Raw genomic sequence first — 27,559 nt, 5'->3', positions numbered from 1 at the left:
TCAATTCCCCACCATAGACTCCGGTCAGTCAAAATGACTATTTTGAACTGTAGGCAGAGTCAGACGCCGATAGGTGGTAGGTTTTTCCCAGCAAACAGAAAAAAATGATGAAAGTCTTTTCTCAGTCCGGGATGAAAACAAACTCAAAACCTTAGTTAAGACCCAAGAGACTGGTGTCTTACCTTGCCTGTGCTGTCCCCGAAGCAAGAAGCCAATGCTGCTGTGGTGACAGGGTTCGGTGTGCCTGAGAAAGCTAGACCCAAGCCGAATTCAGGGGTGATAAGCTTGAAGTAGGACCGAAAGAGTTCGCATGAGGGTGTAGGTCGAAAGAAACGAAACCTGGGAGCTTCCAGGAAGTGCTAGTGGTACAGACAATCTGCCCGCAAGAATGCCGAGACTGACTTATCGCAGGGGCCCCTGCGATCGTTCGGGCTGGGTCAGTAATCAAAGCCTGACCCGCTACGACGGGGCCTAACCTGAAGAGACCCTGCTCAATAGATTGGGTGTCTCTTAGGTAGTAGTTGATGAAGACGTTCTGCGTTCTCCAGAAGCCTGCCCTCAGAATGTGTTCGAGGGGGGCGCCTGACGCTAGCGCTAGTGAGTTAGCAATCGCACGGACCTCATGTGCTCGTACTTGGTGTCTCTGCAAGGTCTGTGTTGAGGATAGTGTATTATAGATCTCCAGTACAGTCGCAGTAATCCACCTGGAGATGGATCGCTGCGTAGGACAGACCCACTTTGTCAAACAAGTGGACAAAGAAGTCTGCTACCTGGCCGATAGAGGGATGGCATGGATCAATCTCCCTTCCACTACACCAACTGGTGTGTGCTCGCCATTTTGAGTTGTAGGCAGCGTTAGTGGAATCCCTGTTTGCCCTGGCCAGGACGTTGGCAGCCCGCTTACATGGACCTTTCATCTGCGCGAGTCTACTGAGAGCCTCCATGCGTGTAAGTGGTACACTGCTGGGCTTGTTGGTAGTGTCCTGTCCGGTTGGGACAGCAAGTCCGGTATGTCGGGCAGCACTACTGGTATTTCGACTATCATTTCCAGCAGGAGCGGAAATCAGACCTTGGTCGGCCAATTGGGTGCCACCAGAGTTAATATGCAGGTGGGCTCTTGTCGAAGTTTCTCCAGTACCCGGTGAATTAGCGGGAAGGGAGGAAAGGCGTACGCATCCATGCGGGACCAGGGAATCATTAAGGCGTCCACGGCCCAGGCTCCTGGTGTCAGCAGGAGTGTTAGGTACGTTGGGAGCTTGGCGTTCTGGGGTGCGGCAAACAGGTCTATCTTTGGACTGTCCCACAGCCGAAAAAGCCTGGAGGCTACCCACTGGGGGATCTGCCACTCCGTGCTCTGGAGATGGAGGCACCTCGAAAGGGCATCTGCCAGACCATTTCTCACCCCTAAAAGGTGGTGTGCAGTTAGCTCCACATTGTATTCCAGGCACCAAAGGAGAATTTGCTTTGCTAGGACCGACAACGATGGGGAACGCGTCCCCCCTCCTTGTTGGTGGATTAGACCACTGCTGTGTTGTCTGTGCGGAACAGGACTCTGTGGTCTCGAACTTCGGGTCGAAAGCGTGAAAGTGCTAGGTGCACTGCTTCAGCTCGAGCCAGTTGATATGGTGGTCTCGATACTCGCCTGTTTAGTTCCCGTAGGTGAGCTCTGTGTTTCAATAACAAGCCTTGGACCAGGCGGCTGCATACTGCGGCCTGGGGAACTACTCTTTGAACGGAGGTCATCATTCCAATGAGCTGCATTAGTTCTCTGAGGGACACTGAAGGAACGCTGACTAGGTGTTGTGCTAGGTTGCTTAGCGCTAGGCAACACGCTTGAGATGGGCAAACCAGGCCTACTTCGATGTTGAACTCCATGCCCAGAAACACCAACTGTTGAGTCAGGTCGGGACTTTCTGTGATTTACTAGAAAGCCCAACTGGTGAAGTAAATCCTGTGTAAGCCTTACATGTCTGGCTAATAACCCCTTGTCTGGGTTGTGTAGCAACCAGTCGTCTAGGTACGAATTGATGTTTACCGACATTTGGTGGAGCAGCAGTACTACCTGTTTCATCACTCTGGTGAACACGCAGGGCGCTGTGGATAACCCGAAGGGGAGCACCCAAAATTCGAATACTTGGCCCAGATGGACGAATAGAACAAGAGAGCAACTCGCTGGGTGCAGCGGTATATGCAAGTAAGCGTCGCATAAGTCTAAAGAGACTAGCCAGTTGAGCCGGTGGATGGAGAGTAGGACACTGGATGGTGTCTCCATGTGAAACTGATCGAGAAGCACATATTGGTTTAGTCTGGTTTAGTACTGGTTTAGATGCCAGCTGCCTGTAGATTTTGGTACTACGAATACATTTGAGTAGAAGCCCGGACTTAGAGCTGGCTGAACTATTCTGTGTATGGCACCCTTTCTTAGCAAACTGTCTACTTCCTGTCTGATTGCTTCGGCCTTGCGGGGATCCCCTGGCAGTGCCCCCAACGGGGGGGAACACTGACAGGGGCGGTGGAGACGTCAGTGGTTTTCTGTAACCGCGTGTGACCACCTGGAGCGTCCAGGGATCGTTTTCCCACTGTCTCCAAGCCGGAATGCACCGGCGCAATCTGCGTGCGACAAGGATCTGTGGCCATGGGTTCGACGGTTGTAAGAGGGGGGGTTCTCCTCTACCGTGAGGTAAGCCTCCTCGGAGATCACTGGGGTTACTAAGCTGTAGCCTGATCTCTTGCCGAATGCAAGCCCATCCCCCCCGACGCAGAGGTATGCGTCAAACATGCTTACCCCGCTACCGGGGTTGACGACCACCCGAGGAGGAGGAGCCACCACTTGGTCCTCTCTTTCCCTGGGGGGCGCCGCTACCCTTCCTTCCCGTGAAGGGTATGAGCGCTTGCCTCCTGGCTTGCCTCCTAGTGGAGCTAGTCCTAGGGCGTTGTGCTTTCTGTGCTTGGGGCGCCCTCTGTTTGCCATTGGCAGCGGCCAACTGGCTAGCGGATTCGACTTGGACCATTTGGTTTGTTACACCCTGAAGCTCTGCGACTGCACCCACTATCTCCCAATCAAAGAGGGTGGGCGATGTCCAGTCTGTGTAACTGAGGCGGTGGCGTAACCCCTGACAGTTCGCGTCCCTGACTCAGTTCGACCTCGTCCTGCTGCACAGTTGTAGCCCCGGCCAAGAGAGCCATATGACACTGGAGGTTATCGCACATAGCCGTGCGGTGGCCTACCATTAACTGTGTCGCCTGGTCTAGGAGGCGAGTGCGCCAGTGTGGTGCCCACAAATTCTAGGAAATTGATGGGTCGCAACTCTGCCCTCAGGGCATGTTGGATAGTCTCAGAATGGGTCGATGAGAATTACCATGATACCTGGGTCTGGGGAAGGAGCCTTGGGGTCTGGTCGGGGTCTTCTGGTTTCGCCCCACGAATTTGGGTCCGAATCCGAGATTGCCCCGATGGGGTAACGTTTAGTCCAGCGAAAGGGTTATGCAAAAGATTACCCCAGCCCGGCGCTTTTGGCGTTACCTCCTCCGTGGCTGACCAACGACCACCCCTCAACACAGGGGAGACGTGCAGATGGGGTCGATCTGGATCCCGGCGCCTGCGATCACATCAGCGTAGAAGCTACCGTAAGTGGCTGCTTTAGGATCGATGGTGGGGGAATATACATAGTGTCACCTGGACTGATAATATTCCGCATCACCCCAATGGCGTGGCTCACCGAGTCATTACGCAATGTGGACTCTGAGGTACCCACTGCATCCAACGCAAACGAACTGCCACCTCTCAGCCTAATTATGTGAGCGAGAGCATGTTCGAGAGTGCGTCTCATAACAGGGTCGGTTCCTTCTGGGAACGCCTGTGGGTCAGCAGCGGAGCTCGGACTTGAAGGTAAATTAATCAGTCCGGTACCGCGCAGTGAACCCTGGCTGGTTAAAAGCGGGGGGGGGGGGAAGGTACAATGTATGTCCTGACCCAAACGCCCTGCCCCCAAAACAAAGCCTTGGCTACCAGCGTCCCCGTTGGTGTTACGTGTCTGAGGTTCCCGAGGAGACATGTTGCCACTAGCCTGAGCCTCGGCCTCCCCCGAATCAGTGGGGGCGGGGTCACGGCTGGGAATGGGGGTTCCCCAGAAGAGACGTGTTTAGAATGCAAACGGTGCTTTCTGTGTTTCTTCCTACTTGCCGGCTGAGAGACAGCTCGCTCCGCCTGCAGGTGATCTACTCCGCCTGCCAGGGATGCAGTTTGCCCTAACAGTCCTTCGACCAATGCCCTCATTTCAGCGACAAAACCGGCGCCATGCGAGGATGGATCCACAACGGGACCCAGCGTGGGCCCCATAGGAGGAAAAACCTCCAGGGGCACATCCTCGCTGTTGCCGGTAAATTTGGGTATCTTATCCATTTCTAAATACATTATAAAAGACGACATGCATGTGAGAAACGAATTACAGTTGTAAAAGGTGCCGCCATGAAACCAACATATGGTTACATAGTGGCGCCAGGTTTTAATTTCTTTGTTGTGAAAAGCATAACATACAAAAGGGACACAAGGGTAAAAAGACAAGAAAAACTTATCCTACCAGCTAGAATGTCGGATGCCGCGGCTGCGGCGACGACCCATGCTAGAAACCTGGACAGGAAAAAGCAACAGAGCCAGGCAGAGCCGCTCTGAATCATTCCCCGACGAGGCGGAGAAAAAAGAAGAGTGATTGACGGCTGCTCATGGCGCTGCCATGTGGCCTCGGTCACGTGGGTTCGTGACGTAAGGGGTAAAAGAATCTTGGTGTCATGGGGCTTCCCATGACCTAGATTCTATCTCTCCGTCAACGGAAGAATCGCTGATTAATGGCTACAGTTCAAAATAGTCATTTTGACTGACCGGAATCATGGTGGGTAATTGAACGTAGTGAATAGAAGTCTGTTTTGATAATACTCGATAAAACAATTGCAGGGATCACAGATTGGTCTGTGACCGCCATCCGTAACGCTGGTCGCTGACTCCTCGAAATGAGGGCCTACCTCAGGCTCATGGCCATGAGAATCGGAATGGAAAGCGAGATCTACATAGAAATACTGGAGAGGAAAAGCTAGAACACTAATTCAATATAATCAGATCAAAGGTTATTAATTAACACGTAATGAAGAGGTATATCAAAATATATACGGATCAAATAAAACCAGGCATGTGGTCGTTACTGACTCATTGTTCACTGTACTCATTGTTGCCGTGTGACGACCACGACTTTGACTTTGACTTGTCATAGCGAAACGAAAATTATATGTTGCTCGTAAGTTCGGTCATTAACTGTTAATTAAAGTTAGAGTTATTATATTTGGAATTTCAACAAAAACAAAAAAGTAGATTGTCCATAATTCGAAGTACTGTTGAACATCGAGTTACAACTTGAGCGTAGTTTCTGAAATATGGGCGTGATCATTTTGTAACTCGATGTCCGTAACTCGAACAATACAGCATCTCTAACGTGTTAGTTAATATAATACAAAAGCTAAGGTTTATTGACCTATTTAGGCGTGATTCGACTTCCATTTACTTACGGAAATATATAGTAGCTTGTCATCTGGAGTCCTACAGATAGTACCGTATTTCACAGTAACCATGGGTAACAAATACTGTTATCAGCGGGTCGACATGTCGGCGAAGACGGTAATCGTCACTGGTGCAACTGCAGGTAAATAAATGAGTATGCGACAGAGGCCGCGGGATTCGCAATCCATTTATAGATAAACAAATTGCATTGCGCACTGCCTTGCTTTTCTCGTGTGTTGTATGTTATTTAGACCAAATCGCCTACTACAGTAGGGTATTTCGTGAATTTCTGATTAGAAAAAACTTTGAATCTGAATTACGCAGCTTGTTTTGCTACTGACTGATATTTTACCAACTATTCAAACAGGTATCGGCTATGTCACGGCTAAACATATAAGCATGATGGGTGCAAAGGTCATCCTTGCTTGCAGATCAGAAGATAAAGCGACACAGGTAAAAAGTGTTCGTCCCCGTAGTTAATCACTAAGCTGAGGGGTTTGTATTGAATCATGAATGCTAGGCTTACTATGTGTATAAGTAAAAAGCCACACATTTGTGTTGTTCGAGATCTGATTGTGTAATTCTACATTTATTCAGTCACCGTGGGGTCGTGTTTACTACAGGTCATCCAAGGTCAGTTAGGTAATAATAGTTGAGTGGTTAGAGCGTTCGCCTGCAGTGGCAAAGCGCTACGCCGTGTATTTCTTGTTGCGTGTTATTATGCTAATGTTCGTTCGCTTGTAATTATTGTCAGCCGCTTATAACAAAAATGAAACAGATTGTAGAATGTAACTGTATAATCGCAACACAGGGACGTAGGTAGACTGGCGCAGTCGGGTGATTAATTTGTTTTTGTAGTTTAAATAAAATAAAAAAATGGAGGTGTTAGTGCGAAATTTATTTATTGGGGATTTTTATTTTATTTAAACTACAAAAACAAATTAATCGCCCCCGACTGCGCCAGACTAGGACGTAGGTAGTGACGAGTTATTACAGTTGAACGTCAAACAAAACAACAAACCTATATTGCCCCTAACTCGATGTTGAAGTTACTAATGTGGACGTTCAACAAAAACAAAAATATTTATTGCCCATAACTCCGAAGTTCTGCCTACTGCTAATTGAACATCGAGTTACAATTTGGGCGTGGTTTCTCAAAAGTAGGCGTGGTTTCTAAAAATATGGGCGTGGTCATTTGTGTAACTCAATGTTTTCGTAACTCGATGTCCGTAACCCGAACAATTCAATATTACTTCGTAATGTTTCTGTAACTCGTATTGCTAACGTGTTATCATTCAATTATTCAGGCAATTGATAATATGAGAGCGGAATATTCCCAATGGGTTCAGAAACGGCAGAAAGCTAAATCGAAGACGAAGAACAAGAAGAGAGACACAGTGGAAGAGCCGCAGCCAGACGAATTGAATGTAAGTTATTAACAGCTATTGTGTTTCCACAATAACAGTTGATATTTTGTTACCAAGTATTGACACCAGCTTGATTATGATTCACAAACATCTCACAATACAATTTCTCTTTATTCTTACACAGCTTGAATTTATGAAGCTTGATCTCACGTCCCTGAAGTCAACGACGGATTTTGTACACAATTACAAATCTCGTGGATATTCACTGAATGTTCTCGTATGTAACGCTGGTATAGCGCTACCCCCAAAAGGTAATGTTTGGGCTCATTAATATACACTAGGTTTTTTTGCAAAAACAAATCTATACATATAGACGTTAAAGGAGGACGTGGATCCAGTATCGAAATTCGTGTAAACAGACAGTGTACTTTATAAGTGTTGAATATGTCGCGTGAGACCCACGTCGAACGCGATGAGGTGCGACGATTGTGGCGCTTATAACAGTTTTACACAATTGTAATTGATGAATAACAGACATTTCTTAGATTACTGGAATATTATTTAAAATCAATAAAGGTTTTGTTGAAGTTTGCTTCAAGGATTGCATTAAACCTCATATTCTGCGTTTTTGACACTCAACATTAGTAGAAGTGGTTTCATAACTCCCAAACAAACAGAATAAATTACTAAGTCTTCTTAGCTGTATTGTTGGTGCTCGCTACATAATAAATGTTGACGAAATCCCTGTCTGTTCATATATTGTCAACATGACATAGATTCGTGTAAGCAATGTCGCCAAACAAGTACTCTGTTGATAGAGGGCGCTATTGGTGAGAACAGTATATTGCACGATGTGTTTTGGTTTGTTAACAGAATTAACAGAAGATGGGTTTGAAAAACAGTTCCAAGTGAATTATTTGAGTCATTTCTTACTGACGCTTCAATTATTACCACTTTTGAAGTCATCATCACCCGGAAGTAGAATTATCAACGTGTCGTCCGTGGGCCATGCCAGGGGAGAGTTGAACTTAGAAAATATTCAAGCTCAATTATCTTACAGCAGAATACCATTTTATGGGAACTCAAAATTATATCAGGTGCGCTGACGGTTGAAATAGCTATAGCTTTCCATGGGTACATGGTTAATAGAATTTTCATTCATAAGTTCAGTGATACATTGGTGAAAATATGTTTAATTAGTTTTGTTGTGAGATGCTGAATTGTTCGAGTTGCGGACATCTAGTTACAAAAATAACCACGCCCATGTTCTAGAAACCATGCCCACTTTTTTGAAACCACGCTCAAATTGTAACTCAACGTTCAACTAACAGTTAACTACACTTCGAGTTACGGGCAATTGTTTTGTAACTCTATGTCCATAACACGAACAATTCAGCATCTCGTTGGTTTTCCAAATGTAACTAATTATAATTAATAAATCATCACATTAATATTAGTGACCTTTTCGTTCAATTTTACGATAGTTGTCGTTAGCTGTCCGTCGTTTATCGTTCACTGACAATCATGCACATAAGTTCGATAGTTATCGACTGCTTTCAATTGTTTGCTATCATATTATTGCACATTAAGGTAGAGATGCAGTTTACCTGACAGGTATTTTAATTACTAGTAGTTAATTAGGAAACCAAGATGACCTCCCTTGTCCACAAAACTATATATTTTCGGAAAGCTTATTGTATGAATTTTAAAATTTTGTTAGTATTTTTTGTATGAACACTGTAGTTTTGAAATATGCACAAAAATGTGCTTTTTTGGTCAAAGGTGATTTGATTTAAAAAAAAAAATAGCTTCTAAGCCATGCTTCTGTTCCCTGTCAAAATTGGTTATGGGTACATATGTTTACTATGAAGAAAGCGCCGTCTTGAAAAATGTCTACCAGTTGTCAATTTTGTAGGGCAGCAGCTCCAATTTCACTACTTAAAGTTTATGCATAAATTAACACCCAGGCTAGTTGTCTGTACGATTGCTGTAACACTATTCAACTAAAAACAATGCCCCGACGGCGTTTTGAAGATAAACACATTGTCAATCATTTGTGAAAATGTTGAAACAAAAGGTCAAAGCGTCTAGAAGCTAGTTCTGAGATGTGCACTAAAAAGAAGCTGAGTTAATTGCTAATTTGCATAACAATTCACTCAGTAAGAAGTTTGCCAATGCTCATAATTAAAATGGCTGTAACAGTTCCAAATTTAAATGTATTATCGTTTTGTAAAAAGTTAAATATAGTGCATACTATAGAGATCCCGTCATTACTTTTTTCACCATGTTTCTTTTTGACTCCCGTGTGCGAAACACACAATGGGAGTCTTTGCAGTTAGTTTGTCTGTATGTGTGTGTGGGGGGGGGGGGGGGGTATGTGTGTATGTGTGTCCGTCTGTTCCACTGATATCTCAAGAACCATACATTGATTTTTTATGAAACTTGCGCAGATTTAATTAGGTTTTGGTAAAAATCCACGCATAATAATTACCTAATTCGCATGATAATTAGCTGATTTTTAGCTGTTCCATGACTGTTCCACTGATATCTAAAGAACCACTCATTGGATTTTGATGAAACTTAGCACATAGATGCTCTAAGCTAATGCGCAGATTTGATTACTTTTGGGCAATTACCTAATTTGCATAATGATTAATCTATTTTCGGCTTTTCCGCTGATATCTCAAGTATGAATGTTCCACTGATATATAAAGAACCACGAATTGGATTTTAATGGCACTTTTAAAGAGTACTCATCACATTTCAATGAATCTAGAGCTATGCAGAGACCCAATTAGTTTTTGGTAAATATTTATGCTTATCAATCACCTAGTTAACATAATTAATTAAAACTGATATCTCAATCACTGATCATCACATTTGAATAAATTTGGTACATAAATGCTCTAGGACAATAGACAGGCCTGATTAATTTTGGGTTAAAATTTGTTCATAATAATTCTCCAGTTAGCATAATAATTCATAATTTTCTTGTTCTGTTCTGCTCTGTTCATATTAGTTACCTGATTCACATAATTAGTTTTCAGTTTTTCCATCAATATCTCATGTACAAGTAATTTTGAATTAATTTTTAATGTGTCTTCAATACTCTCAGCACACGGGAGTTCTTTCTAAGCTTTCTTTGATTTATTATTTATGTACAGGCTTGCTAAATCCAGCTAAGCATTCAAAAGAGAGAATGTTTGCACCTGTTATCTATATTTTAAAATCGTCTTTTGAGTATGTTCCACTATTCACAATTCTACAAAATTTTAACAGTCTATAGCCAAGACTGTTCGAATAATGAAAAGCAAAAAACAAATTCACCCAAGTGCCCACGAACCTGCATTTCTACCTTAAAACACGCTAAACGCAACGCAACATCTGTGACATTGGTACATATGTTACACGCAATACAGGCATATTTGCATATTCGTGACGTACAACAGTTCATTGATTGCAAAAGACCAATGACAGGAGTGTTTGCTTATCATATAGATCATGTCGATGTTTTCCTTCCAAAGAAGACTGGAAGGATCTGGAGTCAATGTAACGTCATTACATCCCGGTGTTGTAAATACTGAAATCGATAAGACCTATCAAGACTATTGGATGAAAAATGTATGGGGCTTTTTTAGACGCACTGGTAAGGTCTCGTGATTGAATGCGCCTTACTTATAAAAACTAATTTTGACCACAAATTTGAATTTAAAGTATTCACCTACCATTTAAAGCACATAATCAGCTTCGAATACTTCTACAATTGGGTTTTATTTTATTCACAAACAATCTAATGAATGTGAATCTATAATTTTGTGAATTAATGCTTTAACATCGATTTTTTTGAAAATTGTTATTATTTTTTTTGCAAAAATATTAAATTACCGCAAACTTGGTGATATGTATTCTAATTAGTAGTAATGCAATGTCTTTGATTATTTGTTTTTGTTCTTATTTTTAATAAAATGACGTTATTTGATGTAACATTTTAAATACATATGCAATTGTACTTAAGGGGTCCATCACCATTATTCATAATGAGTGTTGTGTTAGTAGCTGGAACAAGTTTTCAACACATACATAGCATATTAACAATTCTATATTTGTGGACTTTCTTAATACCCCGTATGTCATGTTGTAATATCAGTTTGTTTGTATGTAAAAAATATTTGATGTATATGAATTACCCTGGGACAAGTGTAACTAATCTATTGTTCAACCAATCAATCGCAGGCATGTTAATAGACGTGGAAAAAGGCGCTGCAACATCAATTGACCTGGCAGTGAATCCTGAATACAATGACGTCACTGGAGTATATTTTTCTGAGTGCAAGAGAACAACGCCATCTTCATTATCCAGGTAACAAACCGCGATACAGAACAGTCAGAACGTTTGCCATATCAATTTTCTAAAACTCTGGTTTCATAACCATTCAGACATTGGACATTTTCTGGCATAGACTATCACTTTTTGTTATTTGTGTACATTAGTATCGTTTTTAAATTGATAGTTTGATGTTTCGCACATTTACTATTATAAAAACCATGCTGAATAATTTAAAAAAAAAAACATTGAAATTCGACAAAAGTCATTCTTATGAATTTCATAGGCATAGTAGTAGGTATAACCCGTTAATACCGATTTCTAATCGGGAATATACGCCTTATAGTTCGACTCAAAGCAACCAATCGCTAAGCAATTGTTCAGTCGGAGAGATGATATTAGAACCGAATGAATGACTGTACTAGTATATCCATATATCAATGGGTTATTATGGGCCAATAAAAATAATATAATATAGGTTCTTTTCGAAAATCATTGGATATCAAAAAACAAGTTTGAACGCTGTTTGTAGTACTTATTTAGCTTTGAGGTTATCACGTGTTTATTATGAATCAATTCTGAATTTATGATTACAGTTGCATCACAAATTAATCTCGATGTCGTTAATCTATTCTTATTATTTTTAGGAACGTTGAGAAGCAAGAAATCCTTTGGAAATACAGTTTGGAATGTCTCAAAGATTATCTAGACGATAATATCTTGGAACAAATAGGAGAAGATCGCAAAGAAGTGAAAGATGTTGGCGAAAATGACAATATATAAGATAACAGTGTTAATATTCAATACTTAATCACGTCATAGACACATAATTATACAAATCACACGTCCAAAAAACAATGTTACCGGTATGAGTAACCATGACAGGCGTGTTCATAGTTAATGGTAGAATTTGTGCTGGAAATAATATATTATGAGGATTTCGCGGGAATACTTCAGTGGAGGTATTTGACCTACATAATTAATTTTTGGTCAAATCAGTTAGTTTTGCTTGGAAGATAACAACAATGTTGACAAAGTGAACAATAAAAAGCGTAAGCTTGGACAAATACCCTTAAGAAGATGACTGTGAATGTCGTCGCACTGCATGTACTTATTACCTGGAGTAACACCAGTGTCGACGATCGTCTTCATTGACATGCCGACCTGAGATGGGAATGATTATTATGCATGTTTAGTTACAGATCTACAATAGATGCACAAGTAAATGTAGTATTGATATAATTGGATAACATCTGTTTGTGGAATAATCCGAGTGCATGTTACAGAAAGCAACGATGTAATTACAGAAAGAAACTGAGAACACGTTACTGATATGATAACGTGAATATTTTGTCGTTTATTCATGTAGTTTCGTATAATATACTATATATTGGTGTGATCATAGACCTTAGAATCTCATCTCATAATATACTATATATGATGTAATGTCCATTGTTGTTTCAAAGTATGCAAAATGTCGCTTCATTTTCTTTGTGTTGAATGCGTCAATATATATTGTTCTATGAATAAATATTCAACATTAAATATGATACGAGGTTGTTTCGTCATTCAAAAAAATTTAACTCAATGTAGTAATTAGCTGAATGATAAAAAAATATGTACCATAAATAGTATATAGTTTCAATATAATATGTGCTGGCTAAAATAGAAATGTTTACCGAGACTTGGTGCAAAAACAGAGTGACCACTGGTATAGATGCACATTGATAAGGTATTTTCTTATACCCCGTATGTCATTTTGTAATATGAGTTTGTTTGCATGTAAATTATTTGATGTATTTGAATTACCCTGGGATAAGTGTAACTTACCTAATCTATTGTTCAACCAATCCCATGCTTGTTAATAGACGTAGAGAAAGAGAAATAAGTAAACGATCTATTTATCAAATTCCTGTTATATATATATGTTTATAATCTCCACTCTAAATATGCAAGTTGTTGATTCTAAGCAATTGTCTAATAGCGTGGGATTGGAATGTGCGAACGCATAGTCACTATCATAACACCTAATTCTAGTGATCCATATATTGCAGCTTGTCACCTGGAGTTCTACCGATAGCACCGTATCTCACAGTAACCATGGGTAACAAATACTCTTATCCGCGGGTCGATATGTCGGCGAAGACGGTCATCGTCACTGGTGCAACTGCAGGTAAATAAATGAGTATGCGACAGAGGCCACGGGATTCGGTAGTGTATAATTTTCAGAACTCAGAACCTCAGAATTGTTATAATTTGCATATTTTTGGGAGGGCGTGGTCATTACTGTCAGAAGCACATCTACTCGTTTCAAAGTGTGATTCTATCGCATATGAACTAAATTGGTCCAATGGTTGAGATCAAAGGAAATAACTGCGATTTGCATATTTTTGGGTTTGGGTGTGTTATTGATAATAACAATCTAAAAGATGACTACCGGTGATAAGAAACCTATTTTGAAATTGGATTTTGAGAAGTTGGTTCTGAAAAGTTGGTTCTGAAAAGTTGGTTCTGAGTTCTGAAAAGTATACATTACCCACGGGATTCGTGTATAGATAAACAAATGACATTGCGTACTGCCTTGCTTTTCGCGTGTATTGTCTGTTATTTAGTCTACCATTTTGCTGTCGTTCAATTTCCAATCAGCATGTAACCAAATCGTCTACTGCAGTATGATATTTCGTCAGAATTATTTTTTCAAACTGACTGGTCTTTGATTTTGAATTACGCAGCTTTGTTTTGCTACTGACTGATATTTTACCAACTATTCAAACAGGTATCGGCTATGTCACGGCAAAACATATAAGCATGATGGATGCAAAGATCATCCTTGCTTGCAGAGCCGAAGATAAAGCGACACAGGTAAACAGTGTTTGTCGCCGTGGATATTCACTAAGCTGAGGGATTCGTATTGAATCATGAATACTATTTTTATTAAGTGTATGAGTAAATACCATAAGTTGTTTGTGTTGTTCAAGATTTGGCTTGTGTAATTCTTTCCAGTCACTGTGGGGGTCGTGTTTACTTAGGTATAGTTGCAGTGGCAAAGCGCTGCGCCGTGTGCACGAATTGGTACCCCCTGTTGCGTGTTATTATGCTAATGTTCGTTATTGTACGTCAGTTCCTTATAACTGAAATTAAACAATTTGTAGAATGTAACTGTATAATCCCAACAAAGGGGCGTAAGCATATACTGACAAGACACGAATGGGCAAGTTTTGTGGATGCAAAGATCGTTTCCTCCATAGGATCAATTTCCTCCGCAATGGGACGCCAGATCCGATTTTTTTTATGTGTGAAATTGCGTATTGCCATGCTATCAGAGGCCAATAACACATTTGTGCGAATTTTTATTTATCGATGATTACATACTGACAAATCGCGTTATCTATGAGGGACAAAATGTTTATTTAACAAGCCATGCATGGCACAGTCCCCGTTAGTTATCAAATTTAAGATATATAGTTTTTGTTTATAGTATTATATTTGGAGCATAACCATGCCAGAGATATGGATCCAGAGGCTGACACTTGATTATATTTTTTTAACATAAAAATGACTGGCATTCAGTCATCTTGTATGTATGTACCAAGTTTCAACAAAATCCATCTGTAAACAACCAAGATCTGGCTCCTCAGTGCCAAAAATCCTTGATTTTGATGATTTTTAGCACACAAATGGCCGCCTTTTAGCCATCAGATTGTGAAACAAATTGATTGTGTATATGTATAGTATTATGGTTGATGTGTGTGTGAAGTTTGAATGTAAACAGTTAAGGCATGTCTATGATAAGGCCCAAACGCACGCACATACACACGGACCCACGCACAGAGATCAATCCTTGAATCCTGCGCCCCAACGAGACGAACAAGCCATATGTTCAGAAGGTTTTGATTTCTTTTCGTTACGAAAAGCCCAATGAATGGGTAATGCATTTCATTATTGGTCGTTTTTTATATGTGTGAGAAAATCTATATTTTGTTTGAGACGCCAGGAATTCGTATTGCATATGCCCATCTAGTCTCTGTGAGTCCACGTGGTCGTTAGTTCGAATCTCATGTTGTGTTTTTATATGTTCATAATGTTCCTGTAACTTATATTGCTAACGTGTTATCTTTCAATTATTCAGGCAATTGTCAATATGAGAGCGGAATATTCCCAATGGGTTCAGAAACGGCAGAAAGCTAAATCGAAAACGAAGACTAAGGAGAGAGACACAGTGGAAGAGCCGCAGCCAGACGAATTAAATGTAAGTTATACACGTGTTCATGAGCTGGAATATATAGCTATTGTGTTTTCCAACGAATAGGTGATTTGACACCAGCCTGTTATATGATTTACAAACATCTCACGATAAACTTCTTCTATATAACACAGCTGGAATTTATGAAGCTTGATCTCACGTCCCTGAAGTCAACGATGGATTTTGTACGCAATTACAAATCTCGTGGATATAACTTAAATGTTCTTGTATGTAATGCTGGTATAGCATTACCACCAAAAGGTAATTTTTTGCAGTGGTATTAACTAGATTTTTAACTAGTTTAAACTAGATTTACGAGTTTATTAATATTATACATAAGTACAAGGTTTTTCACAAAAATAAGACCACATAGGTGACATAGGAGGGCGTAGCTCCAGTATCGAATTCCATGTAAACAGACAACGTATTTTACACGTGTGGTATACGTCGCATGAGACACACGACGAGGCGCGATGATTGTGCCGCTTATAACAGTTTTACACAATTGTAATTGTAAAATATTTTAGGCAAATCTGCAAGGTGTTAGAAAGTGTTCACAGAAACGCTAGCTAAATGTAATTCTTGTCCAAGCACGTACAGTTTTCTTATTCGTAGATTAATGGAATGATATTTACAAATATACAGGTTTTGTTGAGGTTTGCGTTTTTGACATTATTAGAAATGGTTTCATAAATTATTATTCTGAGCTGTATTGTTGCAATTTACTACAAAATGACTGCTGAGACAATCCTTGCTTAATAGAGGACGCTTTTGATGAGAACAATGCATTGCACAATGTATTTTTTTTTTTTTTAACAGAATTAACAGAAGATGGATTTAAAAAACAGTTCCAAGTGAATTATTTGAGCCATTTCTTACTGACGCTTCAATTATTGCCACTTTTGAAGTCATCATAACCCGGAAGTAGAATTATAAACTTGTCGTCGTCTGTGGCCCATGCCAGGGGAGAGTTGAACTTAGAAAATATTCAAGCTCAATTATCTTACAGTAGAATACAATGTTATTCGAACTTAAAATTGTATCAGGTGCGCTGACGGTTGAAATTATGTTAGCTGTATATGGGCACAGGGTTAATAGAATTTTCATTCAAAAGTGAAAAGATACATTGGTGAAAACATTTATATGTTATTTGATAAGATATGTTGAAGACCAGTTCAAGCTATGATTAATCATGAATTAAACTCGTTGTTCCTGTAGCCCACTAATGAAATGAATATGCCTGTTCGAGTTCGAGTTTACGGACATCTAGTTACGAACATCGAGTTACCAAAATAACCACGCCCATGTTCTAGAAACCATGCCCACTTTTGTGAAACCACGCTCAAATTATAACTCAATGTTCAACTAACAGTTAACAAAACTTACGGGCAACATGAACTGTTTCGTAACTCGATGTCCGTAACTCGAACAATTCTGCATCTCGTTGGTTTTCCAAATTAAACTACAATAATAATTTATCACATTACGTAATGCTTAGAGATCTTGTCGTTCAAATACGATAATTGTCGAGTTGTCGTTAGCTGTATTCGTTCATCGTTCATTGATTGCCAATGACCAATGACAGGAGAGTTTGCTTATTCTGTTGATCATGTCAATGTTTTCTCTCCAAAGAAGACTGGAAGGATCTGGAGTCAATGTGACGTCATCACATCCTGGTGGTGTTACGTTAATACTGAAATCGATAGAAACTTTCAAGACTATTGGATAAACAATTTGTGGCTTTTTCTTAAACGCACTGGTAAGGTCTCGTCGATTCGAATGCACCTTTCTTATATAGACTAATTTCGGCTACAAATTTGCAGATGTACAAATGTAGTAGAGTTTGGCTACCATTTTAAAGCGCGGTAGTCGTCGCGCTGCGCATGTGCGACATTTGTGTTGATAAACATTGACTTTCCCACAATCCAATGCGCTCTTCAAATGGAAATCACAAGTATGAGGTTTGACCTGGGCGCGACTTGCACTGATTAACGCCGGTGACTCCTTCGATACATTTCAATTACAAGAAAATTACGTAATTAAAGCTTGGCAACGTCTCAGTTCGTACTCGTTGATCTGCGCAACAGTCAAAGTCGCCATCTTTGTTTATATGAGACCCATATGTTTCGCACATGCGCAGCGCGACGACTACCGCGATTTAAGCACATGATCGGATTCCAATCCTTTAAATATGGTTTTATTTTATTCACAAACAATCTAATGAATTATACTATTCGGTTTTGTTGATTTCTTTGAAAATTGTTATTATTTTTTTCAAAAATACTAAATTACCGCAAACTTGGTGATGTGTATTCTAATCAGTAGTAATGCAATGTTTTTGGTTATTTTTTTAAATAAAAATGACGTTATTTGATGTAACATTTTAAATACATATGTATTTGTACTTAAGGGGCCCATCAACGTTACTCGTAATGTATGTTGCAGTTGTGACAGTAGCAGGTACAACCTTTCAGCGCTGTAAAAAAAAATTTAGCGAACGAAAGTACATAGTAACCATTTGATATATGTGGTATTTCCTAATATCTCATATGTCATTTTGTAATATGAGTCACCAGCCTTTTTTTTCGAGAAATTGATGGTTTTATTTTAGTGAAAAATCGCCATTTTGACACGCAGCAACATCAATAGACCTGGCAGTGAATCCTGAGTACAATGACGTCACTGGAGTATTCATTTCTGAGTGCAAGAGAAAAACACCATCTTCATTATCCAGGTAACAAACCACGACACGGTGTCAGAAAGACTGACTGAAAGTAAATGAGAATTCGTATTTGTTGTTTTTTGTTCCCATTATAATGTTTCATGTTCATTGAGTTTGGACATTGGTTATATCATGGAGATATAACTCTGTTTGTACCTCCATGGTTATATTCGGGCAATTTGAAAAGAAGTTAACATTCGGCAAAATTCATTCATATGAATTCTATAGGCAGCTGTTCAGTCGCAATGTTGATATTAGCATCGAATGCATGATTGTGCTAGTACTTTCTTACACAGTTGACCAATAACAATAATATAATATAGTGTCCTTTCAAACTCATTGGATATAAAAAAACGCTGTTTGTAGTACTTATTTAGCTTCGAGGTTATCACGTGCATATTCTGAATCAATTCTGAATGGATGAATGCAATCGCATCACAAAATAATCTCGATATCGTTAATATATTATTATTATTTCTAGAAACGTTGAGAAGCAAGAAATCCTTTTGAACTACAGTTTGGACTGTCTTAAAGATTATCTAGACGATGATATCTTAGAACAAATAGGTTAAGATCGCAAAGCAGTGAAAGATGTTGGCGAAAATGACAAAATATAAGATAACAGTGTTAATATTCATTACTTGATTACGTCATAGTTACATAGTTATACAAATCACACGTCTAAAGAACAATGTTAACAGTGTGAGTAACCATGGCAGGTAGATAATCAATATGAGGATATCACGAGAACACCGCAACGTTATGCACAAAGGCAGTACTGTGATCAATAGAAAGGGACGTGTCCGTGGCACTTGATGAGTAGATGTTATTTTGTCGGTGTCAGATGTATAATAATGTTATTTATTATACATCTATGATCGTAACGCCATAAGTTACAGCGTGCTGTAATTTTGCGGTATTTTACGAATTATTCTCATCCTACCATATTAGGAAATGCGAATTCCAAATATGGAATGATTACGCGTGTGATCGTCCTCTAATAATAAAAACAAACATGGCTGCCACCACGTCGGTCGATACTCCGGCTGTACTGTATTCTCGTAATAACTTCATAGTAATATGATAGAATCATTGATATATGTAATTCATTTGTTGAACATCAGCTATGTTCAGCCGAAACAGTGAATGTGAAGGTTATTTATACCAAAATGGTCTACAAAAATAATTCCATGCTCAGATAAATTGCAGATTGTTTTATTTGTTTTGTTTGATTGTAAAGATGTCAAGCAATATTTAGTTGATGGGCTTTTATTTCTATCGGAGCTATTGTTTTAATTACGGAAGTTATTCCCCAGTTGATGATGAGTAGACCTCGGTAACAGTTTATACTATAGCGAATGTGAATAAATCTATGTATGTAAGGAGTCAATATATAAGAGACAATTGATATGATATTTTATATAAATGAAAGATTATGTTAAATTGAATTAATATATTTATTGTTACTTCGTTGAATAATATCAATAACGAATATTGACTTCACAGTCAAACACAGTAGTCTGTTTGAACGACACTACTTCCCCCTCGGCTTACACCCATCTACGCTATAATAACGTTGAGGGCGGGCAACATAATGACAACACATGTTTACCAGTAAGGCAACATGTTCTTACCGGTAAATTTAGGCATTTTTATAAATTTAAATACAGAATCAAATAAACATGTCTGGTACAATTCACTCTCGACACGGCCAGGTAGATTTTGACCAAACAATTGTTAGTCGTGTGATTTTTTATTTAATTATTTAACCATATATCAGACCTCAATATATATATTTGCCGCCAAGATCTCTTTGAAAGCAATAGAGCCACTACATTGTTCTCTCTCCTTAAATATTGTTTAACATTTCATGGTTACATAGATCAGTATAAATTACAGAAATATATACGATCATTTACTCGGCAAATACTATCTATCTGACATTTTCCAGTATATTGACTCGAAGCAATGGCCAACAGAGGGCGCTTCACAGCTAATGAGTACTAAAATACTATTCTACTCAAAGATGATTTGACGCAATTTGACTTTTCTTCTGTGAGGCTTTCATACGATTAATAACCATCATGCATGGCTTACTCAGTAAAAGTATTTGACCGACATATTGAATTGTAGGTCAAATCATATTTTCAATAATAAAACGTTATTGGTTGGTTGGGCAGTTTTTCTTGGACGATAAAAACAATATTGGCAAAATGAACAACAAAAAGTGTTGGATAAATACCCGCTAGAAGATACCACAGTACGCAAGTGAATGACCCATAGTGCGAATGTTACACAGCTATGACGTGTATGTCGTCCTTTCGCACTGTGTGTACTTTTTATGTGACGTTACACCAGTGATGATGACCATCTTCATTGTCATGTCGACCCACAGCGGGAATGATTATTATCCATGTTTAGTTAATGGTAGTAATATATACACAAGTAAATGAGGTATTGTTACAACCGGGCAACATCTGTTTGGGAACCAGTCTAAGCGAAGGTCTGATTCCCATAGCTTGCCCGGATCTCAGGTTCCATTGTACCCATCCTACAAACTATGTTCATTTTATTATTTTGCTTCTAAGTTGCATGAGAAACAATATTTCTTTGGTGTTCTCAAAAAAAATCATTGCAGTCACCTTCAAATTCAAGATGGCGTCCAATATGGCTACTGAATGGTAATTGTACACATATCTGGTTAAATACTTATGCTAGAATGTTAGTTTGAATGTCTATACGTATGTTTTATTGACTAAATAATCCACATATTTGCATTCTAAGTTGATACCAATAGTTGATAGCAATATATCCATGCTAACCGAGTCCAGAATTTTAGTGAATTGTTCGTCTCGTAGACCTAATGACTTTAGTAATTATAGAAGTACCAATTAGTCATTCTTCAACAATCAGTAGTCAAGAAAAATATACTGACAAAATCGATGGAATCGGAACATCATGAACCCCCACAAGAGAGTCAGACCAGATGCGCGTCAAAAGTAAGCATCTGCTGCTGGCATGTCCCGCCCTGATGTTCCAATGTCATGTCAGCGAAAAATGTCAAATCAAATTTACTAGACAAACAACCACACCAAGTCACAAGGTAAAACAGTTTTGTATGATATATAATATTGGATAGCGGATCTGTTTTAATGATACATGTATAGTATTGCTCACTTCAAATTGACAAATATATACCACACTGTGTACAAACAATTTGAGCAATGAGCAGTTCATAACTATATGCCGGGCTATGCTTTCATAGTTGTTTTTGGACCCTATATATAGGGTATTATATATATTTATAAACTGCTAAATTTAATTGCCACATAGAAAAAAATAGTTTTCAATTAAAAGTTTAAGTAAATTTCATTTTAAAATGCACAATATAAAGTATACAATGGGCAATTAAAGATATCATTATTGTTTACGAATATTTATAATAATTGTGTGTGGCACGCACGCACACACACGCACACACACGCACCCACACCCACACACACACACATACTTGTATTGCAATATGTTCCGAGGACTCCATTGGATTAACTTTTAATATAGTTGAATTAACTTTTAATATAGTTGCGATATGAACTCGATTAAAACGCGTTCCTATATAGGGTTGCGTTTTAATTGGAGTTTAATTAAACTCAATTACAATGCAATACAATGGAGAATTGCATTTTAATTAAGTTTAATTAAACAAGAGTTGAATATCCCGTGACTGAACATAGAAATGTTTGCGAAGCTTAGGTTTAGTATCGGGGTAAGGTATGGTATAATTATATTAATATTAATATAACGTGAACCATACCTTCCCCCGATACTAAACCTAAGCTACGCAAAACGTATTAATAATCGAATTAACTATTAATATAAATTATGTTTTCCGAGGACTATGAAAAAGGTCCTCGGAAGGTGTGTATGTCCTCGGAAGTAGCTATATATCTGTATTTTTGTCCTCGCAACATATAGCAATCCAAGTACACACACACACACACACACACACACACACACACACACACACACACACACACGCACACATACTTGTATTGCAATATGTTCCGAGGACTTCATTGGATTAACTTTTAATATAGTTGAATTAACTTTTAATATAGTTGCGATATGAACTCGATTAAAACGCGTTCCTATATAGGGTTGCGTTTTAATTGGAGTTTAATTAAACTCAATTACAATGCAATACAATGGAGAATTGCATTTTAATTAGGTTTAATTAAACAAGAGTTGAATATCCCGTGACTGAACATAGAAATGTTTGCGAAGCTTAGGTTTAGTATCGGGGTAAGGTATGGTACAATTATATTAATATTAATATAACGTGAACCATACCTTCCCCCGATACTAAACCTAAGCTACGCAAAACGTATTAATAATCGAATTAACTATTAATATAAATTATGTTTTCCGAGGACTATGAAAAAGGTCCTCGGAAGGTGTGTATGTCCTCGGAAGTAGCTATATATATGTATTTTTGTCCTCGCAACATATAGCAATCCAAGTACACACACACACACATACACACACACACTAACATATCAAAGTAACAAACACATTTTAATATTGCGATCTGAATAGTAACTACTAATATATGATTCCGCACATTTGTACTTCCATTAGTTATTGGTCTGAATCGGAATCATCTTCATCGTATTGTGAATCAATGTTTTTGATTTTGTAAATCAGCAGCTGGTGAGACATTTGTAGCTGCAGTTTATGTACATGACATGCCGACTGTTCTTAAAACATCCCCTTCTTTCGTGTCGACAGACTGTCTTACAACCACAACATGTCATTGCCAGGACTGCAGATGGCGCTAGTAGAATGTCCATCCAATCAATTTTCAAATTATTGTCTGTAATAGTCCAACCATGTCCATCTGGTGTTGGTTGTTTTTTCCTTCTGTGTGAGGCAGTTTATGTAGCGAAATGCTTGATAATTGACCCTCTGCGCTTTTTTCCTCAATGCACATTGACATGGGGGTAATTGTAATTTCTCTGGATCTGATATTCCTGATGCAAACATGATTGTGCGCATTTCATTGACCTTGGTTGTTGGAATAGGCATGATGCGATTGGTCCTGGCATTGAAGCTTTAATATATGCAAGTTACTGCTTCGCAAGATATGAATAGGTCATCTGGCTGGGGGGGGGGGGTAAAACTTCTTTAAAGTGATGCCATTGCACTACGAAATGCGGCATTATTATACAGCAACCAAACAAAACCTGTTTTCCCTGACTTTTGAAGGCACTCGTGGTGTCACATCTAGTAAATGGATGAGCCCCTATCAAACCTTCTGGTGCCATTTCTCCTAGTTTGTCTCCTATAGCTGTGAGATTGACATAACGTGTTTTACCCTGTACCAGTTAAGAACAGACACCTAGATGTGATCCATATCAATCCACAAGCAGCTAATGTCATTGCATTCTATTTGGTGCACTGACACACGGAATTCAAAGCATTTGTTCCTAGAAAATGTGTCAATTAATGACTCTTTAAGGTAGCGAGACTATTATTTGCATACTTTTTTTCATCTTCTAATTGTGACTAAATGACTACAAATAGACCCGGAAAAGAATATATTTTTAGAATCGCCAGACTTCAAGCTTTTCACAAGTGTATTTTGCATGCCCGTATCTGCATTCTACGACGCGTTACTCAATCAAAGGTGAAAAATTACTTTTTCTGTAAAAAAAATAATTACGCATTTAGGCTGGCGATAAAAAGTATTTTTTTCACTTTTCCTAGTTGTTCAATAGTCTGGTAAATTGAATGTGTCTGGTCAGTTTTATTCAAGCAACGCGTTTTAAAAAATAGTGTGCTGAATTTCAATTACTGTTTTAGTCACTTTGCCCCCAACTAAAACCACAACACGTTGGTAAATAATCGATGAAATAGTGTGTCTGGACACATTCAAGTTCCTCTCATTGTCACCTTAAAGCTGTGAAAATTTGGTGTTAATCCGACGACAATAAGTATACGTTATTTTTTGTTAAAGACCTTGTATTTTGAAAAACATAAACTCCTAGAAAACGTCCATGAAGTAACAGCAAAGATTTTCAAGCTTGTTTATCGGCACAATCAATTTGTTTTCCCATCAAGGTCTGTTTTACCATGTGTAGGGGCATCCAAATGTGTAAGGCTATTAGAAACCAAAAAAATAAAGGAATGGGATAGCTATAATTGGATAAATTCGGCATATGAAAACACCAAAATCAATGATTTTTTTCAGTGGCTGTGTGACCTTGTGTCTGACACATTCATATGCAAATGACTAATCTGTGAAACAAACAGGGGCGGAGACAAACCACTCGAATGTTCGGAAACACTCATTGTGTGTCAGATAGCTACTGATAACACATCCTAACATTGCTTTGTCTTGAGTTTATCTTTGAAACTTAAGGCACACAGATTAAACCTGTATTGTTGATTTTGGAAAACACTACTGAGGCTGCCTTGCTTCCCTTCAGAAAATCTACATTTTAACCAACTTACATGACATTCTATGTTATGTTGACTTTATCATATGAAAGTTTATAGTGCATTTCATCAATTAATAAATAAATGTGAAAATCGTAATTTTCAACACAAATAATAGTCTCGCTACCTTAAATCTCGAAGGGCCTTTTTAAAATGTTTGTCAACTTTTTGGTGTGTACTACTAATTACGGTGATAAAGCCCCGTTCATTTCTGTTAATGTATACTAGGTTCTGTGATGTCATTGATTAGTAATAAGTTCAATGTTGTTAATTTACGACTTTTCCAAGTTGATAAGCTTATCGTACATTTGCAGAAAGTACGAGTATAAATTTATCGCAATTTGAACTGTTAATTCTATCGAAATTCCGTTGTCATAGTTTCTAAGGGGGGATTTAATAAAAAGCATGTGTTTACTTTTAGGATTATGATTTGTTTTACTCAGGTTTACTCATGTTGTGGTTTGGTATTTTAGAGAAATTCAAATCTGATTATGTTTACTCTGGTATTGCAGTGAGTAAAGACAGTAGAATATATGCATATGCAAATGTTAGTAATTATTGACTGAACAAATAAAGTAAAAAGAAAATAATATGAATATTATGTAATCTTGGATTTGTATTGCTATTATATCTGTCCACATGAACTTGAGATTTTAAAATGAGATTCTCCTATTTCATGCATACATACTCACCTTACATTTTCGACAAGGCTGCAATATGATTGTTTATTATCGACAATATACCATGCACTGTCTCAGACAATGCATTTTCCACCGCATTCGTTACGCACGGCATATGTACATATTACCCCCTTCTTTCTTCGAAACTATTTCTCTGGAAAGGTTTGCCTCATCATTCATTTTCTCGTGGAGATAACATGGTATCTTTCAAAATGTTCACAAAATCAGCTAATTTCACTTGTTTAGGGTATGAAGCATCGAAACACAAGGTATCATGTCTTTGCTGTACACCAAGTTGTTCTATATACCTTGTCCATGTAATATATAATATCTCTTATCGCATTAAGAATACACACATTTGTATCTAATTTACTGGTTAATTTTTTTCAAATCGAAAAAAGCAATTACCGAGTTGTGGAACAGTTTTTTTTATTTATTCTTTCATTTTATCGCAATGTTTTACCAGTTTTAGTTGTTGGTTCGGGACATCGCTCTGATAGTAAACTAAAGCGGGGGAGTCGTCACCTGCGCATGCGTCAGATGGCCATAGCGTGTCACTATTTACAAACAAGCGTCTACCCATGAGCCTTTGCGTTTTTAGCGTGTGTTGTTATCGTCGCTTGGAACTCAATTCCCGCGCGTGCGCAGGTGACGACCCTCTCGCTTTAAGTTTCTCTGACATGTTTTCCTAAAATGGATAAGAAGTAAAAAAAATAAGGTTGTAAGAATTAAAATAAATAGACAATTTGCAATTTTTGATAATTGAGAAAAAGTTTTTTTTTTCTATTTAATTGTGAAGTCACAAACACGACCATATCTGTTTCTGCACTTCATGGGGAAACAAGCAGTGACGCTTAAAATCGCACAGCACAGATACCTGACACAAAAACTGTAAACTACCTTGTATCTATAAATTGAGATAACGAAATTATATTACACTGATAATGGACTTCAAAGGATAAGCAGTTATAATAGTCATTGCATATATTGTTTACATAAACATACAGTTGTTAAAAAATTGAATAAGTAAGCAATGAAATCATCAATGTTATGTATACGGCGGCATGCGTCGACAATATAAGCGTATGAACGCGTGTCTATTTTAACTACATTTGCACCATTGACGATGACATGTCAAAAATAAAACTGAGGAACAACTATGTCAGTGAATGTAGGTTAACTAAACAGCTTAGTCACGCAAAGTTGCTATTTAATGTTTGCTATCGTAATGGATATACTACGTGCAGTTATCTATAGAAGCCTAATTGTTTATCTCTTCATCGTTGTACGTTTACCATAATAAACCTTTGACACAATCCATGAACATTGTCCCAAATAATATATTACGAAAACTATATCAAATTACTGACACGCGTTGTGGAATTCGAGCGAATTGAGCATAACACTGCGTGTACACGCGCGGGTTTAGGGGGAGGCGTCGCGGCGCCAGACACAGTTTGGAACAAAGTTTTCAAGTTATCCCGAACGTTTGGATTGTAAATGCGTCCAATGGATCCATGGTTCACGCATTCTGATAAGAAAGTGCATAACAAGTAGATACATTGGGCGTAAAATTACTTGGCGAAAAGATAGGCGAACATTGAATATTAAATTGTCACATTGTTGGAGAAATACGATCATCAAAGGGAAATAATTACAGGCGAACGAACAATGCATTTGCACCACTAAACATGGTTCGAATACGTAGTCTACTAAGGAAGCACCACACTAACGTCGACAGGAGCCTTCCTCGCCACGACACAGTCTACTTTGCATATTGATGGGGAACTACGAACATCGAATGTAAATAATTCGGTATAGTTTTCACATTATGTAGGTTCTGGGCTTGAAATGAGGTCAACTTAAATAAATAAGTACATTCATCAATGACCTATTATGCAAGAAATAAAATGATGGAGCGTAAAACATTTCGGTTGCCTTTATCCTGAATATATCGTCCTCTATAGATTTATACATCCAGTATTTGCATAGTAAATATTAAGTGTCAACTGTGCATGACTAAGCTATTTTAGTTTATTTGCATTTACCAACGGAGTTGTCTTGCAGTTTTTGTCTCACCATCAAAAAGGCAGCACTCCAGCTAATACTTTACCTTGTGTGTACCGACGAATATCACAGTAACCATGGGTAATAAATACTCCTACCCAAGGGTCGAT

The 27,559-nt window shown here is 38.6% G+C and overlaps 2 protein-coding genes across 2 annotated transcripts; both read left to right on the top strand.

The window, feature by feature from the left end:
* The first annotated feature begins 5,530 nt into the window (after nucleotides 1–5,530).
* LOC102802493 (retinol dehydrogenase 12-like) lies at nucleotides 5,531–12,789 on the top strand. Its single transcript, XM_006823648.3, has 8 exons — nucleotides 5,531–5,690; nucleotides 5,916–6,001; nucleotides 6,856–6,975; nucleotides 7,100–7,226; nucleotides 7,789–8,012; nucleotides 10,414–10,561; nucleotides 11,149–11,275; nucleotides 11,887–12,789. The coding sequence occupies exons 1-8, from the start codon at nucleotides 5,618–5,620 to the stop codon at nucleotides 12,020–12,022; spliced, it is 1,041 nt and encodes a 346-aa protein (XP_006823711.2). The 5' UTR covers nucleotides 5,531–5,617; the 3' UTR covers nucleotides 12,023–12,789.
* A 583-nt stretch (nucleotides 12,790–13,372) lies between these two features.
* Nucleotides 13,373–16,399, top strand: LOC102802602 (polyprenol dehydrogenase-like). The gene is made up of 5 exons (XM_006823649.2): nucleotides 13,373–13,412; nucleotides 14,016–14,101; nucleotides 15,369–15,488; nucleotides 15,617–15,743; nucleotides 16,302–16,399. The coding sequence occupies exons 1-5, from the start codon at nucleotides 13,373–13,375 to the stop codon at nucleotides 16,397–16,399; spliced, it is 471 nt and encodes a 156-aa protein (XP_006823712.2).
* Nucleotides 16,400–27,559: the final 11,160 nt, after the last annotated feature.

Source organism: Saccoglossus kowalevskii, chromosome 12, assembly GCF_978046115.1.
Source record: "Saccoglossus kowalevskii chromosome 12, keSacKowa6.1, whole genome shotgun sequence".
In the NCBI taxonomy this organism is placed as follows: domain Eukaryota; kingdom Metazoa; phylum Hemichordata; class Enteropneusta; family Harrimaniidae; genus Saccoglossus; species Saccoglossus kowalevskii.
Note: the sequence above shows the minus strand (reverse complement) of the source record. Positions and strands in the feature narration are given on the sequence as shown.

Excerpts from the sequence above, each read along its gene's own strand:
- LOC102802493 (XM_006823648.3), top strand. The coding sequence starts at position 5,618 with ATGGGTAACAAATACTGTTATCAGCGGGTCGACATGTCGGCGAAGACG. Across the intron at positions 5,691-5,915 it reads CGTCACTGGTGCAACTGCAG|GTATCGGCTATGTCACGGCT; the intron begins GTAAATAAATGA and ends CTATTCAAACAG. Across the intron at positions 6,002-6,855 it reads CAGAAGATAAAGCGACACAG|GCAATTGATAATATGAGAGC; the intron begins GTAAAAAGTGTT and ends TCAATTATTCAG.
- LOC102802602 (XM_006823649.2), top strand. The coding sequence starts at position 13,373 with ATGTCGGCGAAGACGGTCATCGTCACTGGTGCAACTGCAG. Across the intron at positions 14,102-15,368 it reads CCGAAGATAAAGCGACACAG|GCAATTGTCAATATGAGAGC; the intron begins GTAAACAGTGTT and ends TCAATTATTCAG. Across the intron at positions 15,489-15,616 it reads CGCAGCCAGACGAATTAAAT|CTGGAATTTATGAAGCTTGA; the intron begins GTAAGTTATACA and ends TATATAACACAG.